At 42.4% G+C, this 17,929-nt stretch overlaps 1 protein-coding gene across 1 annotated transcript; it reads left to right on the forward strand.

The window, feature by feature from the left end:
- Positions 1–1,946: 1,946 nt before the first annotated feature.
- Ucn3 (urocortin 3) lies at positions 1,947–10,014 on the forward strand. The gene is made up of 2 exons (XM_015495294.2): positions 1,947–2,191; positions 9,092–10,014. Exon 2 carries the CDS (start codon positions 9,098–9,100, stop codon positions 9,599–9,601), a length of 504 nt encoding a protein of 167 aa, XP_015350780.1. The 5' UTR covers positions 1,947–2,191; positions 9,092–9,097; the 3' UTR covers positions 9,602–10,014.
- Positions 10,015–17,929: the final 7,915 nt, after the last annotated feature.

Consider the following 17,929-nt stretch of genomic DNA (forward strand, 5'->3'; position numbering starts at 1 on the left):
TTGGAGCCCTAGTCAAAAGCAGCTCTCCATTTGTTCCCCAAAACACTTATGGACATTCAAGAGGTTGGAAACCTCAGGAGTTCACATCTAGAAGAATCTCACAGCAGGAGCAGCCATGTGGGTAAGGACTATGATCTGGAGAGTTCTAGGAAGTCCTAAGGAAACAAGAAAGACTGACAGGGAAAGAATCCAAGGTTTATTGTCTTTCTAACTCCAGGGCTGTGCCTCTCAACTGTGGGTACTTCTGCCCCCAGGGAACAAGTCCAGAGATCTTTTTGGTTGTCACAAATGGAGGAGGGGATGAGATGGTATACTACTGGTGTCTAATGCAGGCAGGTAAATATCCTTTTAATGCTCAGGAAAGCCCCCACAACAAGGGATTTTTGGCCCAAATGTCAATCATGCTGAGGTTGAAAACTCTGTCCTGAGGGTACCAATGTCTGCATCTTCACAAGACTGGTCCCTGGCATCTGAGAGTTCTTCAGGTGGAAAGCAGAATTAGACAATCTACTTTTGACATACATAAATTTCATCATCGCCTAATTATCTGAAGTGGAAAAGTCAAAAACCTTCTCCTAGACCAGTATATACAAATGAATGAATGAAATAATGAATTTAGATGAAAATGCAGATCTAGTCTCATGTTACCTCCAATCTCTAGAGAATCCCAGCCCAGACAGCTCTGGAAGAAGAAATGGGAAGGAGGCCCCATCGCACATCTCCATACAGGTTAAAATTAGGGGTGGAGAGGTATTTTGGAGCCCTTGTCAAAAGCAGCTCTCCATTTGTTCCCTAAAATACTTGCGGGCATTCGAGAGGTTTGAAAACCTCAGGAGTTCTCATCTAGAAGAATCTCACCGCAGGAGCAGCCATGTGGGTAAGGACTGTGGTCTGGACAGCGGCCCAAGAGACCCAGCCATCTCACAGCTGCCTTGTGATCCACTCAGCCCAAGGACTGAGGTGGATGTAAGAGCCCAGGGTCAGCGTGGGGCCTGGTTTTCACCCCACTGTCACCCAGGCCTGCGTGATCCTGGTTAGTCACTTTTATGGACTCAGTTTCCTCGACTGTGAGCCAAGGGTAAGCCACCTGGAGTCTCCCATATCTCCCCATGATGGAGGGGATAAAATTTACCCCCTGGACCCATCTTCAGAGCACTTCTCAGGGTGGACAGCTCCCAGCCTGCTGCTGCCACCTACCTCTGAGCTGACTCTCTCCCTTGGCTCTGCCCACACAAACCACCACCCTGCCTGGTGAAGCCCAGCCTCTCCCCTCTCTTAATGCACACAGACCAGTCTGGGGTGGACGAGGCCGCTCCCTGCTGAACTACTGCCTCTGGCACATGGAAATTAGGTTCTGCTTTCACCTCTCTCACTCACCCGCAAGTGCCCTGTATGGACAGGCCCCAACACTTAACCCTGAATTCCTGAGAGGCAGTACCAGCACACACTAGGTGCTCAATAAATATGGGGTGCATATGTGAGTAAAAAAATCAAGTGGTTTCCCATTAAAAGCTCTGGGCACAGTGCATAGGACCAGCACAAACATAATGGGCCATGTAGGTAACCAAGCCAGCACTGCGCAGTCAGAAACTACATAAATGACAGACAGCAAATGAGCTCCAAACCACTTTCCTCATTTCAAAGCAGGTCCTGGTTCCTCCGACAGGAGGGTTCTATCTAGTGAAGGAGATAGATGTAAGCGAGGCTGAAATCCTCAGAACTAATATCAGTCATAAAACTCCTGGAAGACACTGCTTCTTAGTTTACCAGTGGGGTTTTTCATTATTATTTTAATGAATGAAGCAAGTTGCTAGGGCAGAAAGGGAAGTGGAGGCGGGGGAGCGGGAAGGGTAGGAGGGGTCGAGGCTACAAAGTACCTGTCATCTCTGTGACGTGGACAGCTGGCTCTGGTTGAATTTTAAATGAAATCTCATCCCAGCATAGACAGCACGTCTGGAATTACTATCCACCCAGTGATCTGTCACTTTTATATAGATACACAAGGGAGTGGAGCGGTTTCCATAGAGAGGGAGGATCACAGCCCACTTAGGAACAATACCGGAGGAGAAGGAGCCCCGGCCCCAGAGCAGGCAGAAGTTCCAGGGATGTGCCTGGGGCAGATCTCCTGGCCCTGAAGCTGCACCCACCACCCTGAGAGCTTCACCCACTCCAGAGTGAAGTCCACTCACAGGTAAGTCTGTGGCAGGGACTGACTTATGGAGCATAAATGTGTTTGCCTCATTGAGACAGGTGAGAGATGAGAGTAACTAGTGCCCTGGGTGGGAGTCCGAGGGAGTGAGCTGAACTCCAGGCCCAGTCTGTTTTCAGTCAGCAGAAATTGCCTCCAAGAGACCAGGGAAGTTTCTTAGGGGATAAAATGACCCTGCCCTTGTTGGCATAGAGTCCTGTTTTGCAAAAGGTAGCAAGCAGATCTAAAGCAGAAGGTGCTCATTCAAATCTATGTTTCTGAACAGAGTTCAGCTGTGGACATGAAAAACAGTGCGTGGTGTGAGTTTTCAAACTGGGGACAGGGTGGGGTGGCAGGGAAAAGAGAGCACACCACCTGCAGAGCAGCCAGGACGTAGGCATTTATTGATGCCATGAGCCAGAGTCCTTCTCTCTGATGTACCTGAGAGGCAGGTAAACGCAGCAGCCGACACAGAGAGGTGAAGTCACTTCAGAGCTTATGGAACCAGCTCAAGGCAAGTTAAGAGGCAAGGGAATGTTCCAGCTCAGAGTCCTTTCTGCCTTGCTTCTCTGGGATCACAGGGAATGTTGGATGGTGGGGTATATCTGCAATGACTAAGTACCACCTGTGGAGAGTAGAGGAAGCATAGCATTTGGAGGGAGATTTAATGTCTACCTTGGATGTGCAAGTTTTCTGAAAAAATCCCATTTGCCATATCCTCCCCGAACATAGCTCTCTAGCAAACACAAACTCTCTTGAGAGTGGAACAAATATTACAATGGCCCTTTGTTGTCCATAACGGGACAATTTCCTCCTGGCTGTCGGTGCTCCTCAGGGGAAGGGTATAAACCCTCACTTTTCCTTTCAGGGTGAATTGCTTACAGGTCTGTGTTCATATGAGTCCCACATAAACCCTCCACACAAGTCTGAAACATTTCAGAAAGCTTTTTTCTATAGTGCTTTTCAAAATGCTAAAGAGTTCCTTAGGATCTGCAGCCTCAGCTTAAGTGTCTGTAAATGGTTCAGTTTGGGGTTCGACTTCTTATCCATGTTCTTAAATAAACTGGGCCACATGGGGACTAGCTCTGCCTTGGTTTGCACTCCAGGCAAGCTGTGGAATCTGTGCCATTTGTCTCCTGGCTTCTCTGCCCCCTGATTTTTTCTTCCCCTGAAAGGTGCTCTGAATGTAAGGCTGGTAACTGTCTCTCGCTGCCTCTGCCACAGCTCTCGGAAGGAACTGTATCTCTTTAAGACCCTAGGAGATTCCTGTTATAAGAACCTAAAGGAATGGTTGGGGTTCAGGCACCCACAGAGAAAAACGCAGGAGAAGAGTTTTGCCCTGAAATCTAACTGCATGATTCTTAGTTACTTCCACGGCTGGAAGCAGGGAAATCTTAACCCTCTATGTTGTTTCAGGAGAGGGTATAGAAAAAGAGCCTGAAGAATTTGAGAGGAGAAACTTGCTCAGGAATCAGACATTACCTGAGGAGCAAAGTGTGTCTTTTCTTTGTAGAGAGTTTCTTTTCTTTTAACATGCAAGCCTCAAACAAATCCAAATGAATCCAAAAAAGAAAGTCTCAGAAAGAAATCAGAGTGTGCCTCCTAGCCCCCAGCCTCTCAGTTTGATGGTAAAAATATCCAGGATCACAAAGGGCGCTTATGTTTTAGACAATATAGAGCTAAGATCAGAATAGACTTTAGGGGCTTCCCTATCATTTATAGTTCATAGTTCTAAGTATCTCTCTCTGCTTTATAATTTTGCATCTTGCTGGGGATAAGGAGATATCTTTCCAAATCCCACAACCCTACCACAGCCAGACCCAGGGCCTGCTGTAGAAGAAGGTCTGTTACCCTTGGCTACACCAGGACAATAAATAATATTGAATATTATTTTTATATATAATATATATATATGTATAATCTTGCTGCCTGTTATATATAATATATTATTGTTATATATAATATATAATATATATAATCTTGCTGCCTATTCATGGAGGGGATGCCAAAGGTGTCCAAAGATGCAGGACACTTGTTCCCAAACACAGTTGGATTATTTAGACACCTTTGGCATCCCCTCCATGAACAGGCAGCAAGATTATTGGTCTGCAACATCAGATTGTCTCTGGGTGTGTGTGTGTGTGTGTGTGTGTGTGTGTGTGTGTGTGAGAGAGAGAGAGAGAGAGAGAGAGAGACAGATACACTCTGAAAATGTTGTGTGCATACTATGACTTCTCCTCATAGGACCCAGAAATTATTTCCATATAAACAGACATGAACTAGGCTATACTGAATGCCTAGTTCAACCAAAGAGCCTTTACACATGGACATTTTAGTTTCTTCTTGCGGCTTCTCTTGATGACAGACTTGGCATTTGAAAAATTAGAAGGTAATGAATTTGATGAAGGCATAATATTTACAAGTTGACCAAAAAACATATGAAAAAGTAAATGAAGAGTTAAAAGGGACCTTACCTCCCCAGCCCCCGTGAATTTCTCAGGTAATTGGGATGAGTGGCATTTCCAGGGGATACATGCAGAGGCTAGCTCAGGGCAAGGGAGAAACCTTCCCAAGTTTTTCCTGGGAAAACTGTAGAAAAGTATTTAGGTAAAACTCCTTCATGTTCAGAGACCCTCAATGGACTCCAGATATGTATGTATGATTTCAAAATTTTTTTTTAAATGTGTGCCTTATGAAGCATTTTTTTCTCTGTGGTATGTAATAGCATGTATTTACAGAAAAGTTATATACCTAAAAAGAGAATTTAAAACAGTTGTCCTGCAAAGGGAAAATTGATTTAATTGAGTGCCTAAATATTAATCTGAATTTCAGTTTATTTAACAAATATTTACCCAGGATAAATATTTACCCTGAAATGGACTTGGACACAAAATGTAATCTGAGTTCTCAGCAATATTTGTGGTTCTTGCAGAAAATTCCCAGTAGTTGAGGGTGAATGCAGAGCACTGTCCCGGGGAGGGGGAAAGGTCAGGAGGGGAGAACATTGTTGTGCTGCTCCCCTGGATTGCTGCAGATGTTTTATTGGGGAGAAAATAGAAGGAACATCAGGGTGAGGGGCTGCCCCTCAAAAGCCTCCTATGAACTTCCAGAGTCCACAGACTTTCACTTGAGGAGAACAGAAATCATTTCCTTCTTCTTTTAGGAGAGGGACTGCTTGCTTTCAAAACTAGGAAAAGAAAAAAATCAAGGGGGAAGAAAAAGGTCTTCAGATTCAATCCCCTGCTCTCACAGGTGACAACTCTCAGATCCTGGGCATTTAGTCAAGAGCTGGTATAGTGATCTGAGAAAGAAACAGGGAATAAAGGTTTAGAGGAACAGAGAGATGGTCATTTTCTTCACAACCTTCTCACCAGTATTAACCCTCTCTAAGCTGGCTGTTTTTAAACTCTTTCAGGATTCACAAGCCATTCAAAATTGCTCCCAAGCTTTAAGATGCCTTCAAGGCCTACAGCAACTAATCATAGTTCATATCCGATTTATGCAGAACACCTACCTGGATTCTTACTACTTGGTAAAGCTAAAATCTGGTTATTTAACACAATATTCAAGGAAAGAATAAGTCTGTTTTCCATAGAGACTGTGGATCCAGCACTGCAAAATGTCCTCCAGGAACTCTGGCCTGCAGTCACAAGGAGGACAGAGAGGAGTTGGAATGCAAAGAACAGGGGCCCTTGAAGCATGGTCCACAGACCCGCAGCAGCAGCAACATCACAAGTTCTCAGGCCCATCCCAGATCTGCTGACCCAATAACTCTCTGCATGAGGCCCCTCAGTGTGTGTTTGAATGATCCCTTCACAAGATTCTAGGGCACTTTGAAGTTGAGAACCACTTGCTTACCTGCACTATGTTAAGGGCAAACGAGCTGCAGAGGTTGAGTTGGAAAGAGCAGTATGCAACCAGAGGAACAGAAAGTAAGGACACTGACCTGCAGCATCAGACTCTCAGCTGTGGGGGGCAGGGAGCGGGGGGGGGGTGTGAAATACACTCTGAAAAAAGTTGTGCATACCATAACTTCTCCTAAGGGGACCCAGAGATTATTTCCATCTAAACCGACATGAACTAGGCTACATTGAGTGCCTGTTTCAACCAAAGAGCCTTCACACATGGACATTTTAAATTTAATCCTTCACTTGCCCTTTATAAGGGAGTTATTGTTACCCCATTTACCAGGTGAGGAAATTGAAATTCACAGAAGCTAAGGAATCTGGCCAAGGCCTTCTGGCAAATAAAGACAAGATGGCATTTAAGCCTAGGTCTAATTCCAGAGTATATAGGGGTGTCACTGCAGGATGTCACATACCCAAACCTCCCTCATGCACATATTTGGATTATTTAAAGTAAGGCTCATGTATTTTGCCATAAAATACGAAAAATGTTCTTAGATTTTTTTAAAAAAGCTTCAAATTCTTATAAAATTCTTATAAAAATAAAGGAACAAACAGATTATAAAAAGTAGTCCAGAGGAAGAAGATGGGAAGGACAATGAAATAGTCCTAAGAAAGCAGAAAGTGCTGCAGAGCACTCTCCGAGTGAGTAGGGAGTGCACATATGTGCATTTGTGTGTACGTGTGTGCATATGGGTGTATGTGTGTATACGTGTGTATGCATGTGTTAAGCATGTAGAGGTGTGAGATATGTACATGTATATGCTTTTATGTATACATGTGTATGTACATGTGTTTGGGGGAGTGTTTTTTGTTGCTGTTTTTTGACTATTGTGTGTGTGTTTGTGTGTGTGTGTGTGTGTGTGTGTGTTGGTAGCAAATGAAAGAGTAGAAATTTAAAAGATCCTCCTTTGGAGAACTAGACACTGGTCTTTTTTAAGAGTCAGTTCTAGTCCCAACCATCATTCACAGCCTAAGAAACGTGAAGGGGCTTGGGTCCCCACCCACACATGTTTTGGGAAATGGCCCGGTCAAGATCACACCAACAGAGCTGCAGAGCTGGGTCTCGAACTTAGGCCTCTTACCACCAGGTCCTCCTGGCACTACACCACCCTGCGTCTGCAGAAAACAAAATAGTCCAACGCCAGCCTGGCACTGCCAAGTACTCAGGAGAATCCCCTTGTTTATTTACTTCTCCAGTTTTTTGTTAGTTTTTAAAACTCCCATAAGGCAAGAATTTCCCTGAGTTCCATAGTTAGCTACTAAATAAATTCCAAGTTCAAGGAAAATACCCAAATGTCAAGTTGAACCTTTCACTCTGTGTATCTCAGAGTACAGTCCAGGAGGTGGTTCTTTCTGACCATGAGACTAGGGAACAAGGCATGTTAGGTTTCAGTACATCCAGGCCTGAGAAGAGCTGTGTTTGCTTGAGGAGGGGTTTAGATAAAATCCAGACATTTGACCCCACTTGTTCTCATGCATGATAAAGAAAGACAGTGAAGTAAATAAGCTGGAAATAAACTTGCCCACAGACCAGGCAAAGGGAACTGAGGTACAGGTAGGTTCCGCCCCAGGGCACCAGAGGCAAATTCTGCCCGTCGTACAGTTTTCCCAGTGGCCACAGAGAAGCCCAGTTCTGATGACCTGGTACAGCCCTGTGCTGTTATCGTAAACAAGACTGGAAAGAGGAGCGTGGATAGCTTAACACAGGGCCTCTTCCTGGGTGAAAAGGAAAGCTGAAGTCCTATCTGATGTGGTGGGGGTGGGCCAACAGCAATGTATGGTGATTTAAAGCCCAAACAGTGTGAACTCTGGAGGGGTATTGATCTGGAGGGGTATTCACCAGCCCTGGGCTTCTTATTAAAATCAATAAGTAAATAGATGCAAATGGTCACTGTAAGCAATGATCTTCCCGTGCCTCTCAGCACCTCCTTCTCACTCTGGACAACAAGTTCCTTGAATAAGCACCTGAAGAAGGTGTGCGGCCTCACCCAGAAGGACACATCCTCAGACAGAAGCTGCTCTGATTGACTCTGGACCATCACCCTCACTCAGTCGGAATAATAACCAGGCACACGGGTATCTATTCAGACAGAGGCCTTGGAATTGGAGAACTTAGGAGCCCTTTGGGAGGCATGTGGTCTCACATAGATACAAAACTGACTTTGCTTCCTGAAAACTATAATAAACCCAACCAAGTTCACAAAGATTATGGTTCTGAAGAAACTAGGAGAGTGTAGGAGGGGACCCATCTTGAAGATCTGCCTCAGAAACAGTAACTAGATGCTCAGCCTAGACATGAAGCAGTAAGAATGTACTCCATCGGCCTTGCCAATGAGGAGGGAACTAAAAGTGTCCTTGCCAGGTGTACACCTGTAATGCACACCTGTAGCCCCAGCTCTGTGGGAAGCTGAGGCAGGAGTTCAAAGCCAGCCTCAGCAACTTAGCAAGTCCCTAAGCAACTTAGTGAAATCACCCTGTCTCTAAATAAAATATTAAAAAAAGTTGGGGGACAGGGATGTGGCTCAGTGGTTAGGCACCCCTAGGTTCAGTCACCAGTACCCAAAAAAAAAAAAAATCTCTTCACCATATTCACCATACCAATCAACCCAGTTAGGCTACTAAGTGCTCATTAACATATTTCTTATTCCCTTTCAGGGCCACTGATTATCCACAAATCTGAGTTAAACAAAATACCTAGATACTAGTAAAGTGATGGTTTTCAAATTTTAGGGATCATCAGAACCATCTGCAGGGGTTGTTAAAACAGGTCACTATGCCCAAGAGGTTTTGATTTGCTAGTTTGGGGGAAAGACCTGACAATTGTTTGCATTTCTAACAAATGAGACCAGGCAATGCTGCTCTTACCAGTCTAAGGACCATGCTTTGGGGATCTTTGAGTAGAACACTGACAACACACCACTGGATGTTGCTCGTTGTCTTTCTGAGGTCTCAGCTCTTCTCACGCCCCTCCCCACATCCCTCTTTTCTACTGCAGGGAGAGATGTTGGTGCCAGCTCACTTCCTGCTTCTCCTGCTGCTGCTCCTGGGGGACCCGGGGGCCAGCCTCTCCTATAAGTTCTACAGAGCCAGGCCCGTCTTCAACTGCCTCAGTACAGCGCGAGCTGAGGTCAAGCAGAGCCAGTGGGAGGACATGGCCCCGCTGAGCAAGAGGAGCTTCCACTACCTGCCCAGTCAAGACCCGTCTTCAGGAGAAGAGAAGGAGGAGGAGGAGGAAAAGCAGAACAAGGACAAAAGGACTTTCCCAGGCTCTGGGGGTGGGGGTGGAGCTGGAAACACCCGATACAAATACCTGTCCCAAACCCAGCACAAGGGGAAGCTGTACCAGGACAAGACCAAGAGCGACCGGCGCACCAAGTTCACCCTGTCCCTGGATGTTCCCACCAACATCATGAACATCCTCTTCGACATCGCCAAGGCCAAAAACTTGCGGGCCAAGGCAGCTGCCAATGCCCACCTGATGGCGCAGATTGGGCGGAAAAAGTAGCAGAAGAGGCTGGACAGGACGGCAGCACACCAGGCACAGAGGTGGGGGACAGGGACACTGGAGGCTTGTATTTCACAGGCTGCTTCATTGCTGAGCCCCTCTGATCCTTCCTGCTGCCAACCCAGTCTCCCTTCTCCTCTGTACATAAGCACAGAAGTGCAGTATTGTCTAACCTTCTCAGATGTCGGAGGTTAAAGTCTCCCCTGTACTCTGTCTCCTTTCTCCTTCCCCATGGCAAGAGGCACAGCTCTCCCACTCCTCTCCAAGCTCCTCCCTGTTGACCCCAGGCCTGAGGAGAGAGCATCCCAGGCTCCTCTCCCGCCCCCACATCAACCCTGCCACAGCAGAGACCAGGAGATGCACTGTCCACCTTCCTTACTTTCTCACCCCATTAAAACCAGTGGCTTCTTGAACTCCTGGCTTGTTTTCAGTTCCTCTTCCTCCAAAGACTGAGCTTGGAACAAAAAAGGCTAGCGAGGGAGGGTCCTGCTGAGTCAGTCCTTCATTGCTCCCAGGACAGGCGGTTGTGGTTCTGAGAGGCCATAAAAGAAGTAAAGGAAAGTTTGAGAGTCAATCAGCTTTTGTCATTTTATCCAGAGCCATCTCCTTGGCCAGATCCTATTCAAGGGACACAGCCTGGGATTTCCATTACACCCCCGGGGCTGAAAGAGGGAGGGAGTTTGTAACATCCCAAACTCCTGCTAGGGTGCAGGCCACTGCTTCTTTACTGAATTCTCATTGAACCCACAGTACCCACCCAGTGCTGTGCTGGGTACTAGGGCCAATACTGATGTCTGAGCCACAGCTTTGCCATCCACAAATCAACCAAATACCACAAAGATCACCAGGGAATATGCAAACAATGAATTGCAAACTGGTAACAATTAATGTGAACAGATATATATATATATGGAATTCAGAAGAGAACAGTTGATACGAGCAAAACTCCAATAAAAATGGTTATTAGCAAGTGTGCTAACCCACCCACCCCCACCCGGCGGCAGCAAAGCCTAGGGGCCAGATTCCCAGAGGAGAGACTATGGTCCCTCTCACTTCTGCACAGTGACAAATCATTAAGAAATAAAATGATAAACAGGCAGCACACATCAGCAACTAATATCACCACCACCACCAGAGGCAAAGTCAAAAGAGAAATAAACAATAAACTTGCAAAAATGTTTGCCACTAGTGTAAAAGAAAAATGGGTTTTTGAACAAATATATAATTACTAAAAAACAAGAACAAACCCAAAAGAAAAATAAAAAAAAGACACAAATAGGTCACACAAGCACACATACATACACACAAATAATAATGACTTTCAAATATATGAAAAGATGCTCAATTTCATTCTTAATAACTACACTGATAAACAATTTCTTGGGTTGAGGGTGTAGCTCAGTGGTAGAGTGCTTACCCAGCATGCACAAGGTCCTAGGTTTGATCCCCAGCAACACACACACAAAAAAAATAGCAAGACAATTTCTCACCTGCAGTGCTAGCAAAAGTCCCTAAGTTTGACAATATTCCCCATTGGTGAAATTAATGGCCACCTCCTCTCCTGCTGGCTGGTAGGGGTAAAACCATAGAGACACAATTTGGCAGTACTTATCAAAACCACAAATTTGTCTTTCCTATAACCCAATAATCATGTTTCTGTCAGGCATTGCTAAAATCTTTAAATTTCATTTTTTAAAAAAAGTTAAAATTGAAATTTAAAATACCCCATCTCTTAACAGGACCAACATAACTATTGTGTCCAACCATGGAAAAAAACACACACAGTAGAGCAGAAAGAATCATGTTCTGAGACTCAGAACACCTATTCTTTGAGTCTCTGTTCATCTACACTTTAAGTGTCTATGAACAAGTCCTATAACTTCCCTGAATATCTGTGTGCCAAGAACACTGATAGGTATTTTATGAGCATTATCTCACTTAATTCTCTCAAGTTTATTTCAATGTAGCCATAATATTTTTCCACTTTAAAGGTAGAGATTGAAGCCCAGAGAATTTAGGAAATGTAACCAAGGTAACCCAGCTATTAAATGGCAGTCAGATCTGCCCAGCCACAAACCCTTTCTCATTCCTCCATGAAAAACTGACCCTTAATTTGTACAAAAAGCATTGAGAATAACAATCACCCCACCTCCCAGTGCTATCAGCAGACCCAAGTGAACTAGATAGTAGAACCAGCTGGAAGAGCACCACACAGACACTAGGATTCAAGACTATGAACCCAGCAGGTGAGGCTGGTATTTGATTGGCTTTCAGCATCTTACAGATGACTTAGTGTGCAGATGGTTGATGAACAAGAAAAGTGGGCCAAAACTGAAACCTACCAAGTAGTCAGGAAAGCTCAAGAATTCCTGTTGGACAGCGCCCATTCCACAGTTCTGCCCACCACACTGGGCTCTAATTGAGAGCAAGTGACACCTCTCAGCATGTGTTCATAAAAATATCATATATACCTAATTAAAATAAAAAATAATTTTTTAAAAAAATATCAACAATGCTGGAAGGTGGGATGGCCACATCCAAAGACCACCGCTACTTTTATCTGCTACCCCTGACTTCACTGTGTAACACTTTGGGGAGGGGCAGGGAGAGAGAGCAATCTTCATAGTTCTAAAAGGATTTAAAAAAAAAAAAAAACTCTGGTCATCCCCTCCCTTCTCCTCAGTCAGGGAAGGACAGATACACCAACAGGAACAGCCTCTCCAGTAGCAAGAACTCAACACTTCAGTGTAATGGCAAGTTGCTGGGACCAGGGAGCATTTTACTATAGCAAGTCCTGAAACCCAGCAAGTGATAGAATAAGCTCTTGGTACACAGAATTTAACATTGTGATTGGGACTTTCACGAACTCTTGGTGTATAATAACCTGCCATTTTTCTAAGTCACAATTTTGAATTACTCCTCAAAGCAGATGTGCATGAACAATTTAATTATCTACTTACTGATCAAGCCTAGCCAATTACCCAATGTCTGTGTCCCCAAATCAACGGCATTGCTTTCTACTAATGAACACATACACCCTGTGTCACTAAAGGTCTGAAGGGGGTTACTTAGGGTCTTTTTCAGTTAAACATGACTGAATTCTGCAAAAGAAATTATTGACCAATGTGGCAACACACAAAGGCCCCAGATTTTTTGTGTGGGGATTTATTCTGTTTTAGAAATAGAGAACCACACACTACGTCCTGCAACTTTCCAATATGAAATATTGGAAAATGTGTAAGAGAGGACACCCATCAAGGACAGCCAATGGAATTGGGTGTGTTCATACACTTCATGTTTATTTCTTCCATTCCCACCTCCACTAGCATCAATTCCACAAGGTAGGGATGGGTTTTGCTTTGTTCATTGTTGTATCTGGAGTGTCTAGAATAGCAATGAGCATGTGGCAGGTGCTCATTGAATAGTTGGTAAATTAGATACAGATGTATTGATGTCCTTGTGATAGGGAAGCTCTTCGTATTTGGCATTTAAAGTGCAGTATTTTAATATTTAAGAGGTTTTGACAATAGAATCATATTCAGTCTTGTGATTTCAATTTTAAAATAAATAAATTTCATAAATAAATTTACACTTTGATCTTAAAAATATATGGCTAGTTTACAGACAGTTTTGGAATACTTAAATGTACTCATTCACCATATTTATATTTTAAACTATTAGATTTAGAAAGGATTACTTAGGATATTTGGGAAAGTTTGTCAAACTCCTTAAAAGAGAATATATTAAATTTATATTCAATCTTAAATAGTTAAGAGTACTTAACCTAAGATTGTAAAAGGGTCCAAACATTTGTGTATATTCCCTTTGAAAGTTATTATACAAGTTTACTAGACATAAATAGTAAGATTCACGAGTGGACTTTAAAAGCTTAAGGAGTAATTAGGTTTTTCATCTTAAGCTGAGTAAGTTAGTAATTTTGAAAAACAAAAGTTGTCAGTCTCTTTCTGGAGGTATATGAATGCACGTGTACACACGCATACACAGAACACACACACACAGCCCCCCCACCCAAGGGCCCACCGCTGTGCCTGCTGAGCAGAGTTACTTAAGTGTCTCACTAGTGCCCTCCGGTGGCTAAATCCAGAAACAACATGTAAGTTAAACAAAGTTTGAAGTAAAATTTCATGTTTTAAAAAACCTAATGAAATTTGGTGTCAACCTACCTTATATATAATCAGAGATATGACAAATTATTGTATAATAGTGTATTAAGAATTGTAATGCAAAATAAATAAATAGGAAAAAAACTAATGAAACTGTGAATCACTGGATAGATAGGGTATACAAGTGGAAATAAACCATCAGTGAGTACTTACTACAATATTTTCAATATACTGAGAGAATCCAGAGTGTATCTCAACCATCCAGAAGTTCTGGGTACGAATGCATGGATTCTCTAGACAGCTCTGGTTGTTAAGAGGACACAAGAAAGAAGAGTCCCAAGAGGCTTCATGGAGCAGGTGACATTTGAACTGCACCTTGAAGTAGGAATTACATCACATGTCATAGGGGGAAAAGGAGCAAGAGCAGAGGCGAGAGAGAATAATGTGTGCTGGAAAAATGGGCTTCAGCAACAGAGAATCATTAAAGCTTTGGGTATGGGAGCAAAATGATCCAAGTTGTGCTTTGGAATTTTCAGCCATGGAATAGTGTGTGGGATGAGTTAGGAAGACAAACGGAAAGGCAGAAAAGCATTTAGATACTAGTGCTAGTTGTGGCGAGAGGATTTGATGACCTGTATAAAAAGGGAAGTGAATGGATCCTGAAAACATTACAGAAGTCAAATCCGTGGGACTTAATTCTATGTAGAAATGAGGGGGTCAGTCAAAAATGACAGTGTTGTTTAGAACCTGCTTTGGGAAAAAAATGTTGGCATAAACAAATGAGATCAAGAACACCATAAGGAACAAGGATCTCTTTTGATGAAAATAATGTTTTTCCAGGAAGAAATGGAATTTTAAGTCTGGGTAAAGCATCGGGGAGAACAGGCCCAGCGAGTAGGTAGAATTTTCAGGATATGACTTAAGAGAAAAAGAACACCTTGAACTATAACAGTTGCTCAGTTGTGATAAGTGGCTGTATGATAAATAAGGGCAGAATATGACCAAAAATTTCTCCACAAAGGGAAGACAATGTAGAAGAAGAGTCTGGGGAGATGTTAAATGCAGAAAACACACTAAGCAATGTCACAGGAGTCAAAGGAAAGACTTCACCAAAATGACCAAAATCTAAGGTCAAGAAATCTTAAGGCCAAAAAGATCATTATTTTGACACAAATGGTCTGATCATTGATCTTCAAGATGATCATTTCAGTAGGAAGGCTTGGGGTGGGGGAGAAACCCAGTTACAAAGGATGGCCCACAAGCAGAAGATGAAGTAAGGATGGAAAACATATATTCTTTTAGAAATTTGACAGAGTGGATAGATAAAACAGTACATTAAGGGACAGCAGAATCCAGAAAAAAGACTATGTTGACTTTTGTTGTTGTTGTTGTTGTATGTGGACACAATACCTTCATTTTATTTATTTATATGTGGTGCTGAGGATCGAATCCTGTGCCTCACACATGCTAGGTGAGCATGCTACCACGGAGTTACCACCCCAGCCCCTATGTTGACTTTCTGAATGGAGGAACTTAGATAAATAAGGAAAAAAAATAAATCAATGGGCAAAAAGAGAAGGGGTGTACAAAAGAGATGAAAGATCAAGGTTTCCTGCAAGATAGGAGTGGAAAACATAAGTAATGATCTCAGAAAATAAAACATTTACATGGGACAATGTAAAAAGATTTAACCTGTATAATCACATGAAAATAGGAGGAAAAACTCAGTTAGAAACAAAATTTAAAGAATTATTGGTCAAATTTTTCCAAAGCTGATAGAAGACATCAAGCCATAAATTCTAAAAGTTCTAAAAAGTTCAGGTAGGATGAATACAACAAAAATCACACCTAAGCACATCTCACCATTAAACACCAAAGCAGGGCATGACTTTCAAAGAGGCAACAAGATTGACAACTGACTTCTCAATGGAAATGATAGAAGCAGAAGATGATGAAATGACATATTTTAAAGTACTGACACAAAATAACTGTCAACCTAGAAGTCTATACCTACCAGAGAAAGTATCCTTACAAGATGGTTAACATGAGATGTTTAGAGATAAATAAGGACTAAAATGATTTTCTGACAGCAGATCCACATTAAAAGAACATTGGAGGGTGTTTTTGTTTTCTGGTTTCTGGGTGGCTTGGTGGTTTTGTCTTTGTTTAATGTCAGAAGGAAAATTATCCCAGATGGAAGTATAGTCATGCAAAAAGGAATGAAGAGCATCAGAGAGCCTGACTGTGAGGACAAATCTAAGCAAACACACTCCCTGTTTAAACAATAGTAATAATATCTTGTGGGGTTCAAAATATATGTAGTATTAAAATATGAGGTAACAATACACAAAGGACAGGAGGAGAGAAAAGAAGTTCCAGAGAGCAGAAGAAGTGCTATTGCATGACAGATGCTAATGTTAAGTTTGAAGGTAGTCATCTCTGGGTATCCACAAAAAGAATGTTTAGAAAGAATATTTAACGAGCTAATAAAGAAGAACCATGAAAGATAGAAAGTTGATAAATACATGAACGTAATACTTATGTAAGGCATGTAGAGTCAACCGACATTATAAATTGACCAATTCTTAGACTCACAGACTCTTGGAACTGGAAAGGCTCTGGAAATCACCTTGTCCACAATGAGGGTTTTCATGTATGGAGAAGTTAAGCATCTATTTCAAGGTCACATAATTGCAACAGTGCCATGATTTGTATCCACCCTTCCTAATATTTCTTCCCTATTGTTCATTAAGCAATAAAATTAATGCAAAGATCTAAAGAAAAGTATTTGAGACTTAAGGACCACTCTTTAAGAAACATTATCTTAAAACTCACAAGTATGTGAAAAGTCCATTGTATTTATTTAAGTCATCAAATAGCTTTATTTACTACTAAGAGAAATAATATTTTAAATGCAAACATAAGAGACATAGGTAAATTGAAAAGTGGATCCCCCCCAACCCAGTAATGCAGACACTACAATACGTTCTTGCAATTGAAGAAGGTTTTCTTCCACACTTCAGACAGTCCACTATCGATCGGTGTTAAATGTTGATAAAAATTACCAAATTGTTTCTTAGGTTTAGAGGAAAAAAAAATTTTAGTATTCTTCCAAAATATTTGATCACTGCAAATTAGAGACACGAGAATGAGAGTCATGCTCCTTTCTCTGCTACATACCTGAAATCCTGGCACATCTCAGAATTAACAGGGCCTATGTTCCAAATGGAACTCTGGCATGAGGTTGACTTAATGTCAGATCTAAAAAAGCCCTTGAAAGAAGGACTTAGAAGTAGAGTCTCAGAGGGATCCAGCCAGTGCTTAGAAATTTGAGAACTGATCAAAAATCCAGCTCACTTGTGCAGGCATTCAAGGGTATTTAGATATCACTTGCACCTGTGGTCACTGGCCTCCGAGAGGACAAAGATTTCAGTTGAAAAATATACAATATGGTATATTGTCAAAGTGGCATTCTTGAGGGCCATTTCTTAGAATGATGATTTTAGAACAAGATAGAATCCCCCCGGGCAACTGTTACAAATGGAGGGCCTTACTTTACACTCAATTTTGTTGCGAACCTAAAACTCTTCTAAAAATTAAAGTCCCTTTTACAAATAATGGAGGGTCATTTCCTGGGTCCAAGTGGTATGAGCAAAAAAGAGGGTGGCATCCTTCTGGTTTGGGAAGTCTCACAAAACAACTGTGTTCCTGTAGCTGTGGCTTGAGCACTTACTACCTTCAGATGCCTACTTGGGCCAAAGTATATACCAGGTTGAGGTCAAGAGTGAACAACTGGAGGGCTAAGACTGCAAGCTAAACAGAACAGATAGATGAGGCTCCTGATAATCTGCCACAATCACTCCAAGAACAGTACCTAAGCCCAAGGACGCACCTTTGTAATATCTAATTCACCTTCATTTCCAATAGTAGTCAGACTAAACATCATGGTTTGTAAAAATCTCCCTGGCAGTTTCAGTGCATTCATAGCTATTGAGTCTATGGAACACTTTTGTTGTTTGAAATGAGACTGTTCAGTACCAAAGAACTGATTTCACAGTGTTTTTTATAATGTCAGATCCCTGGATTACACCCCTCCCAGCCCCAGGGTTCTCCTTCAGCACCCTCTCCAGTGAAGCTCAGAATTTGCATTTCAACTAAACCAAATTTTATAAAGACCCAAGAGAATTCTGGTTTGTTTGAATGA

This window comes from Marmota marmota, unplaced genomic scaffold (genome assembly GCF_001458135.2).
Source record: "Marmota marmota marmota unplaced genomic scaffold, marMar, whole genome shotgun sequence".
Classification (NCBI taxonomy): Eukaryota; Metazoa; Chordata; class Mammalia; order Rodentia; family Sciuridae; genus Marmota; species Marmota marmota.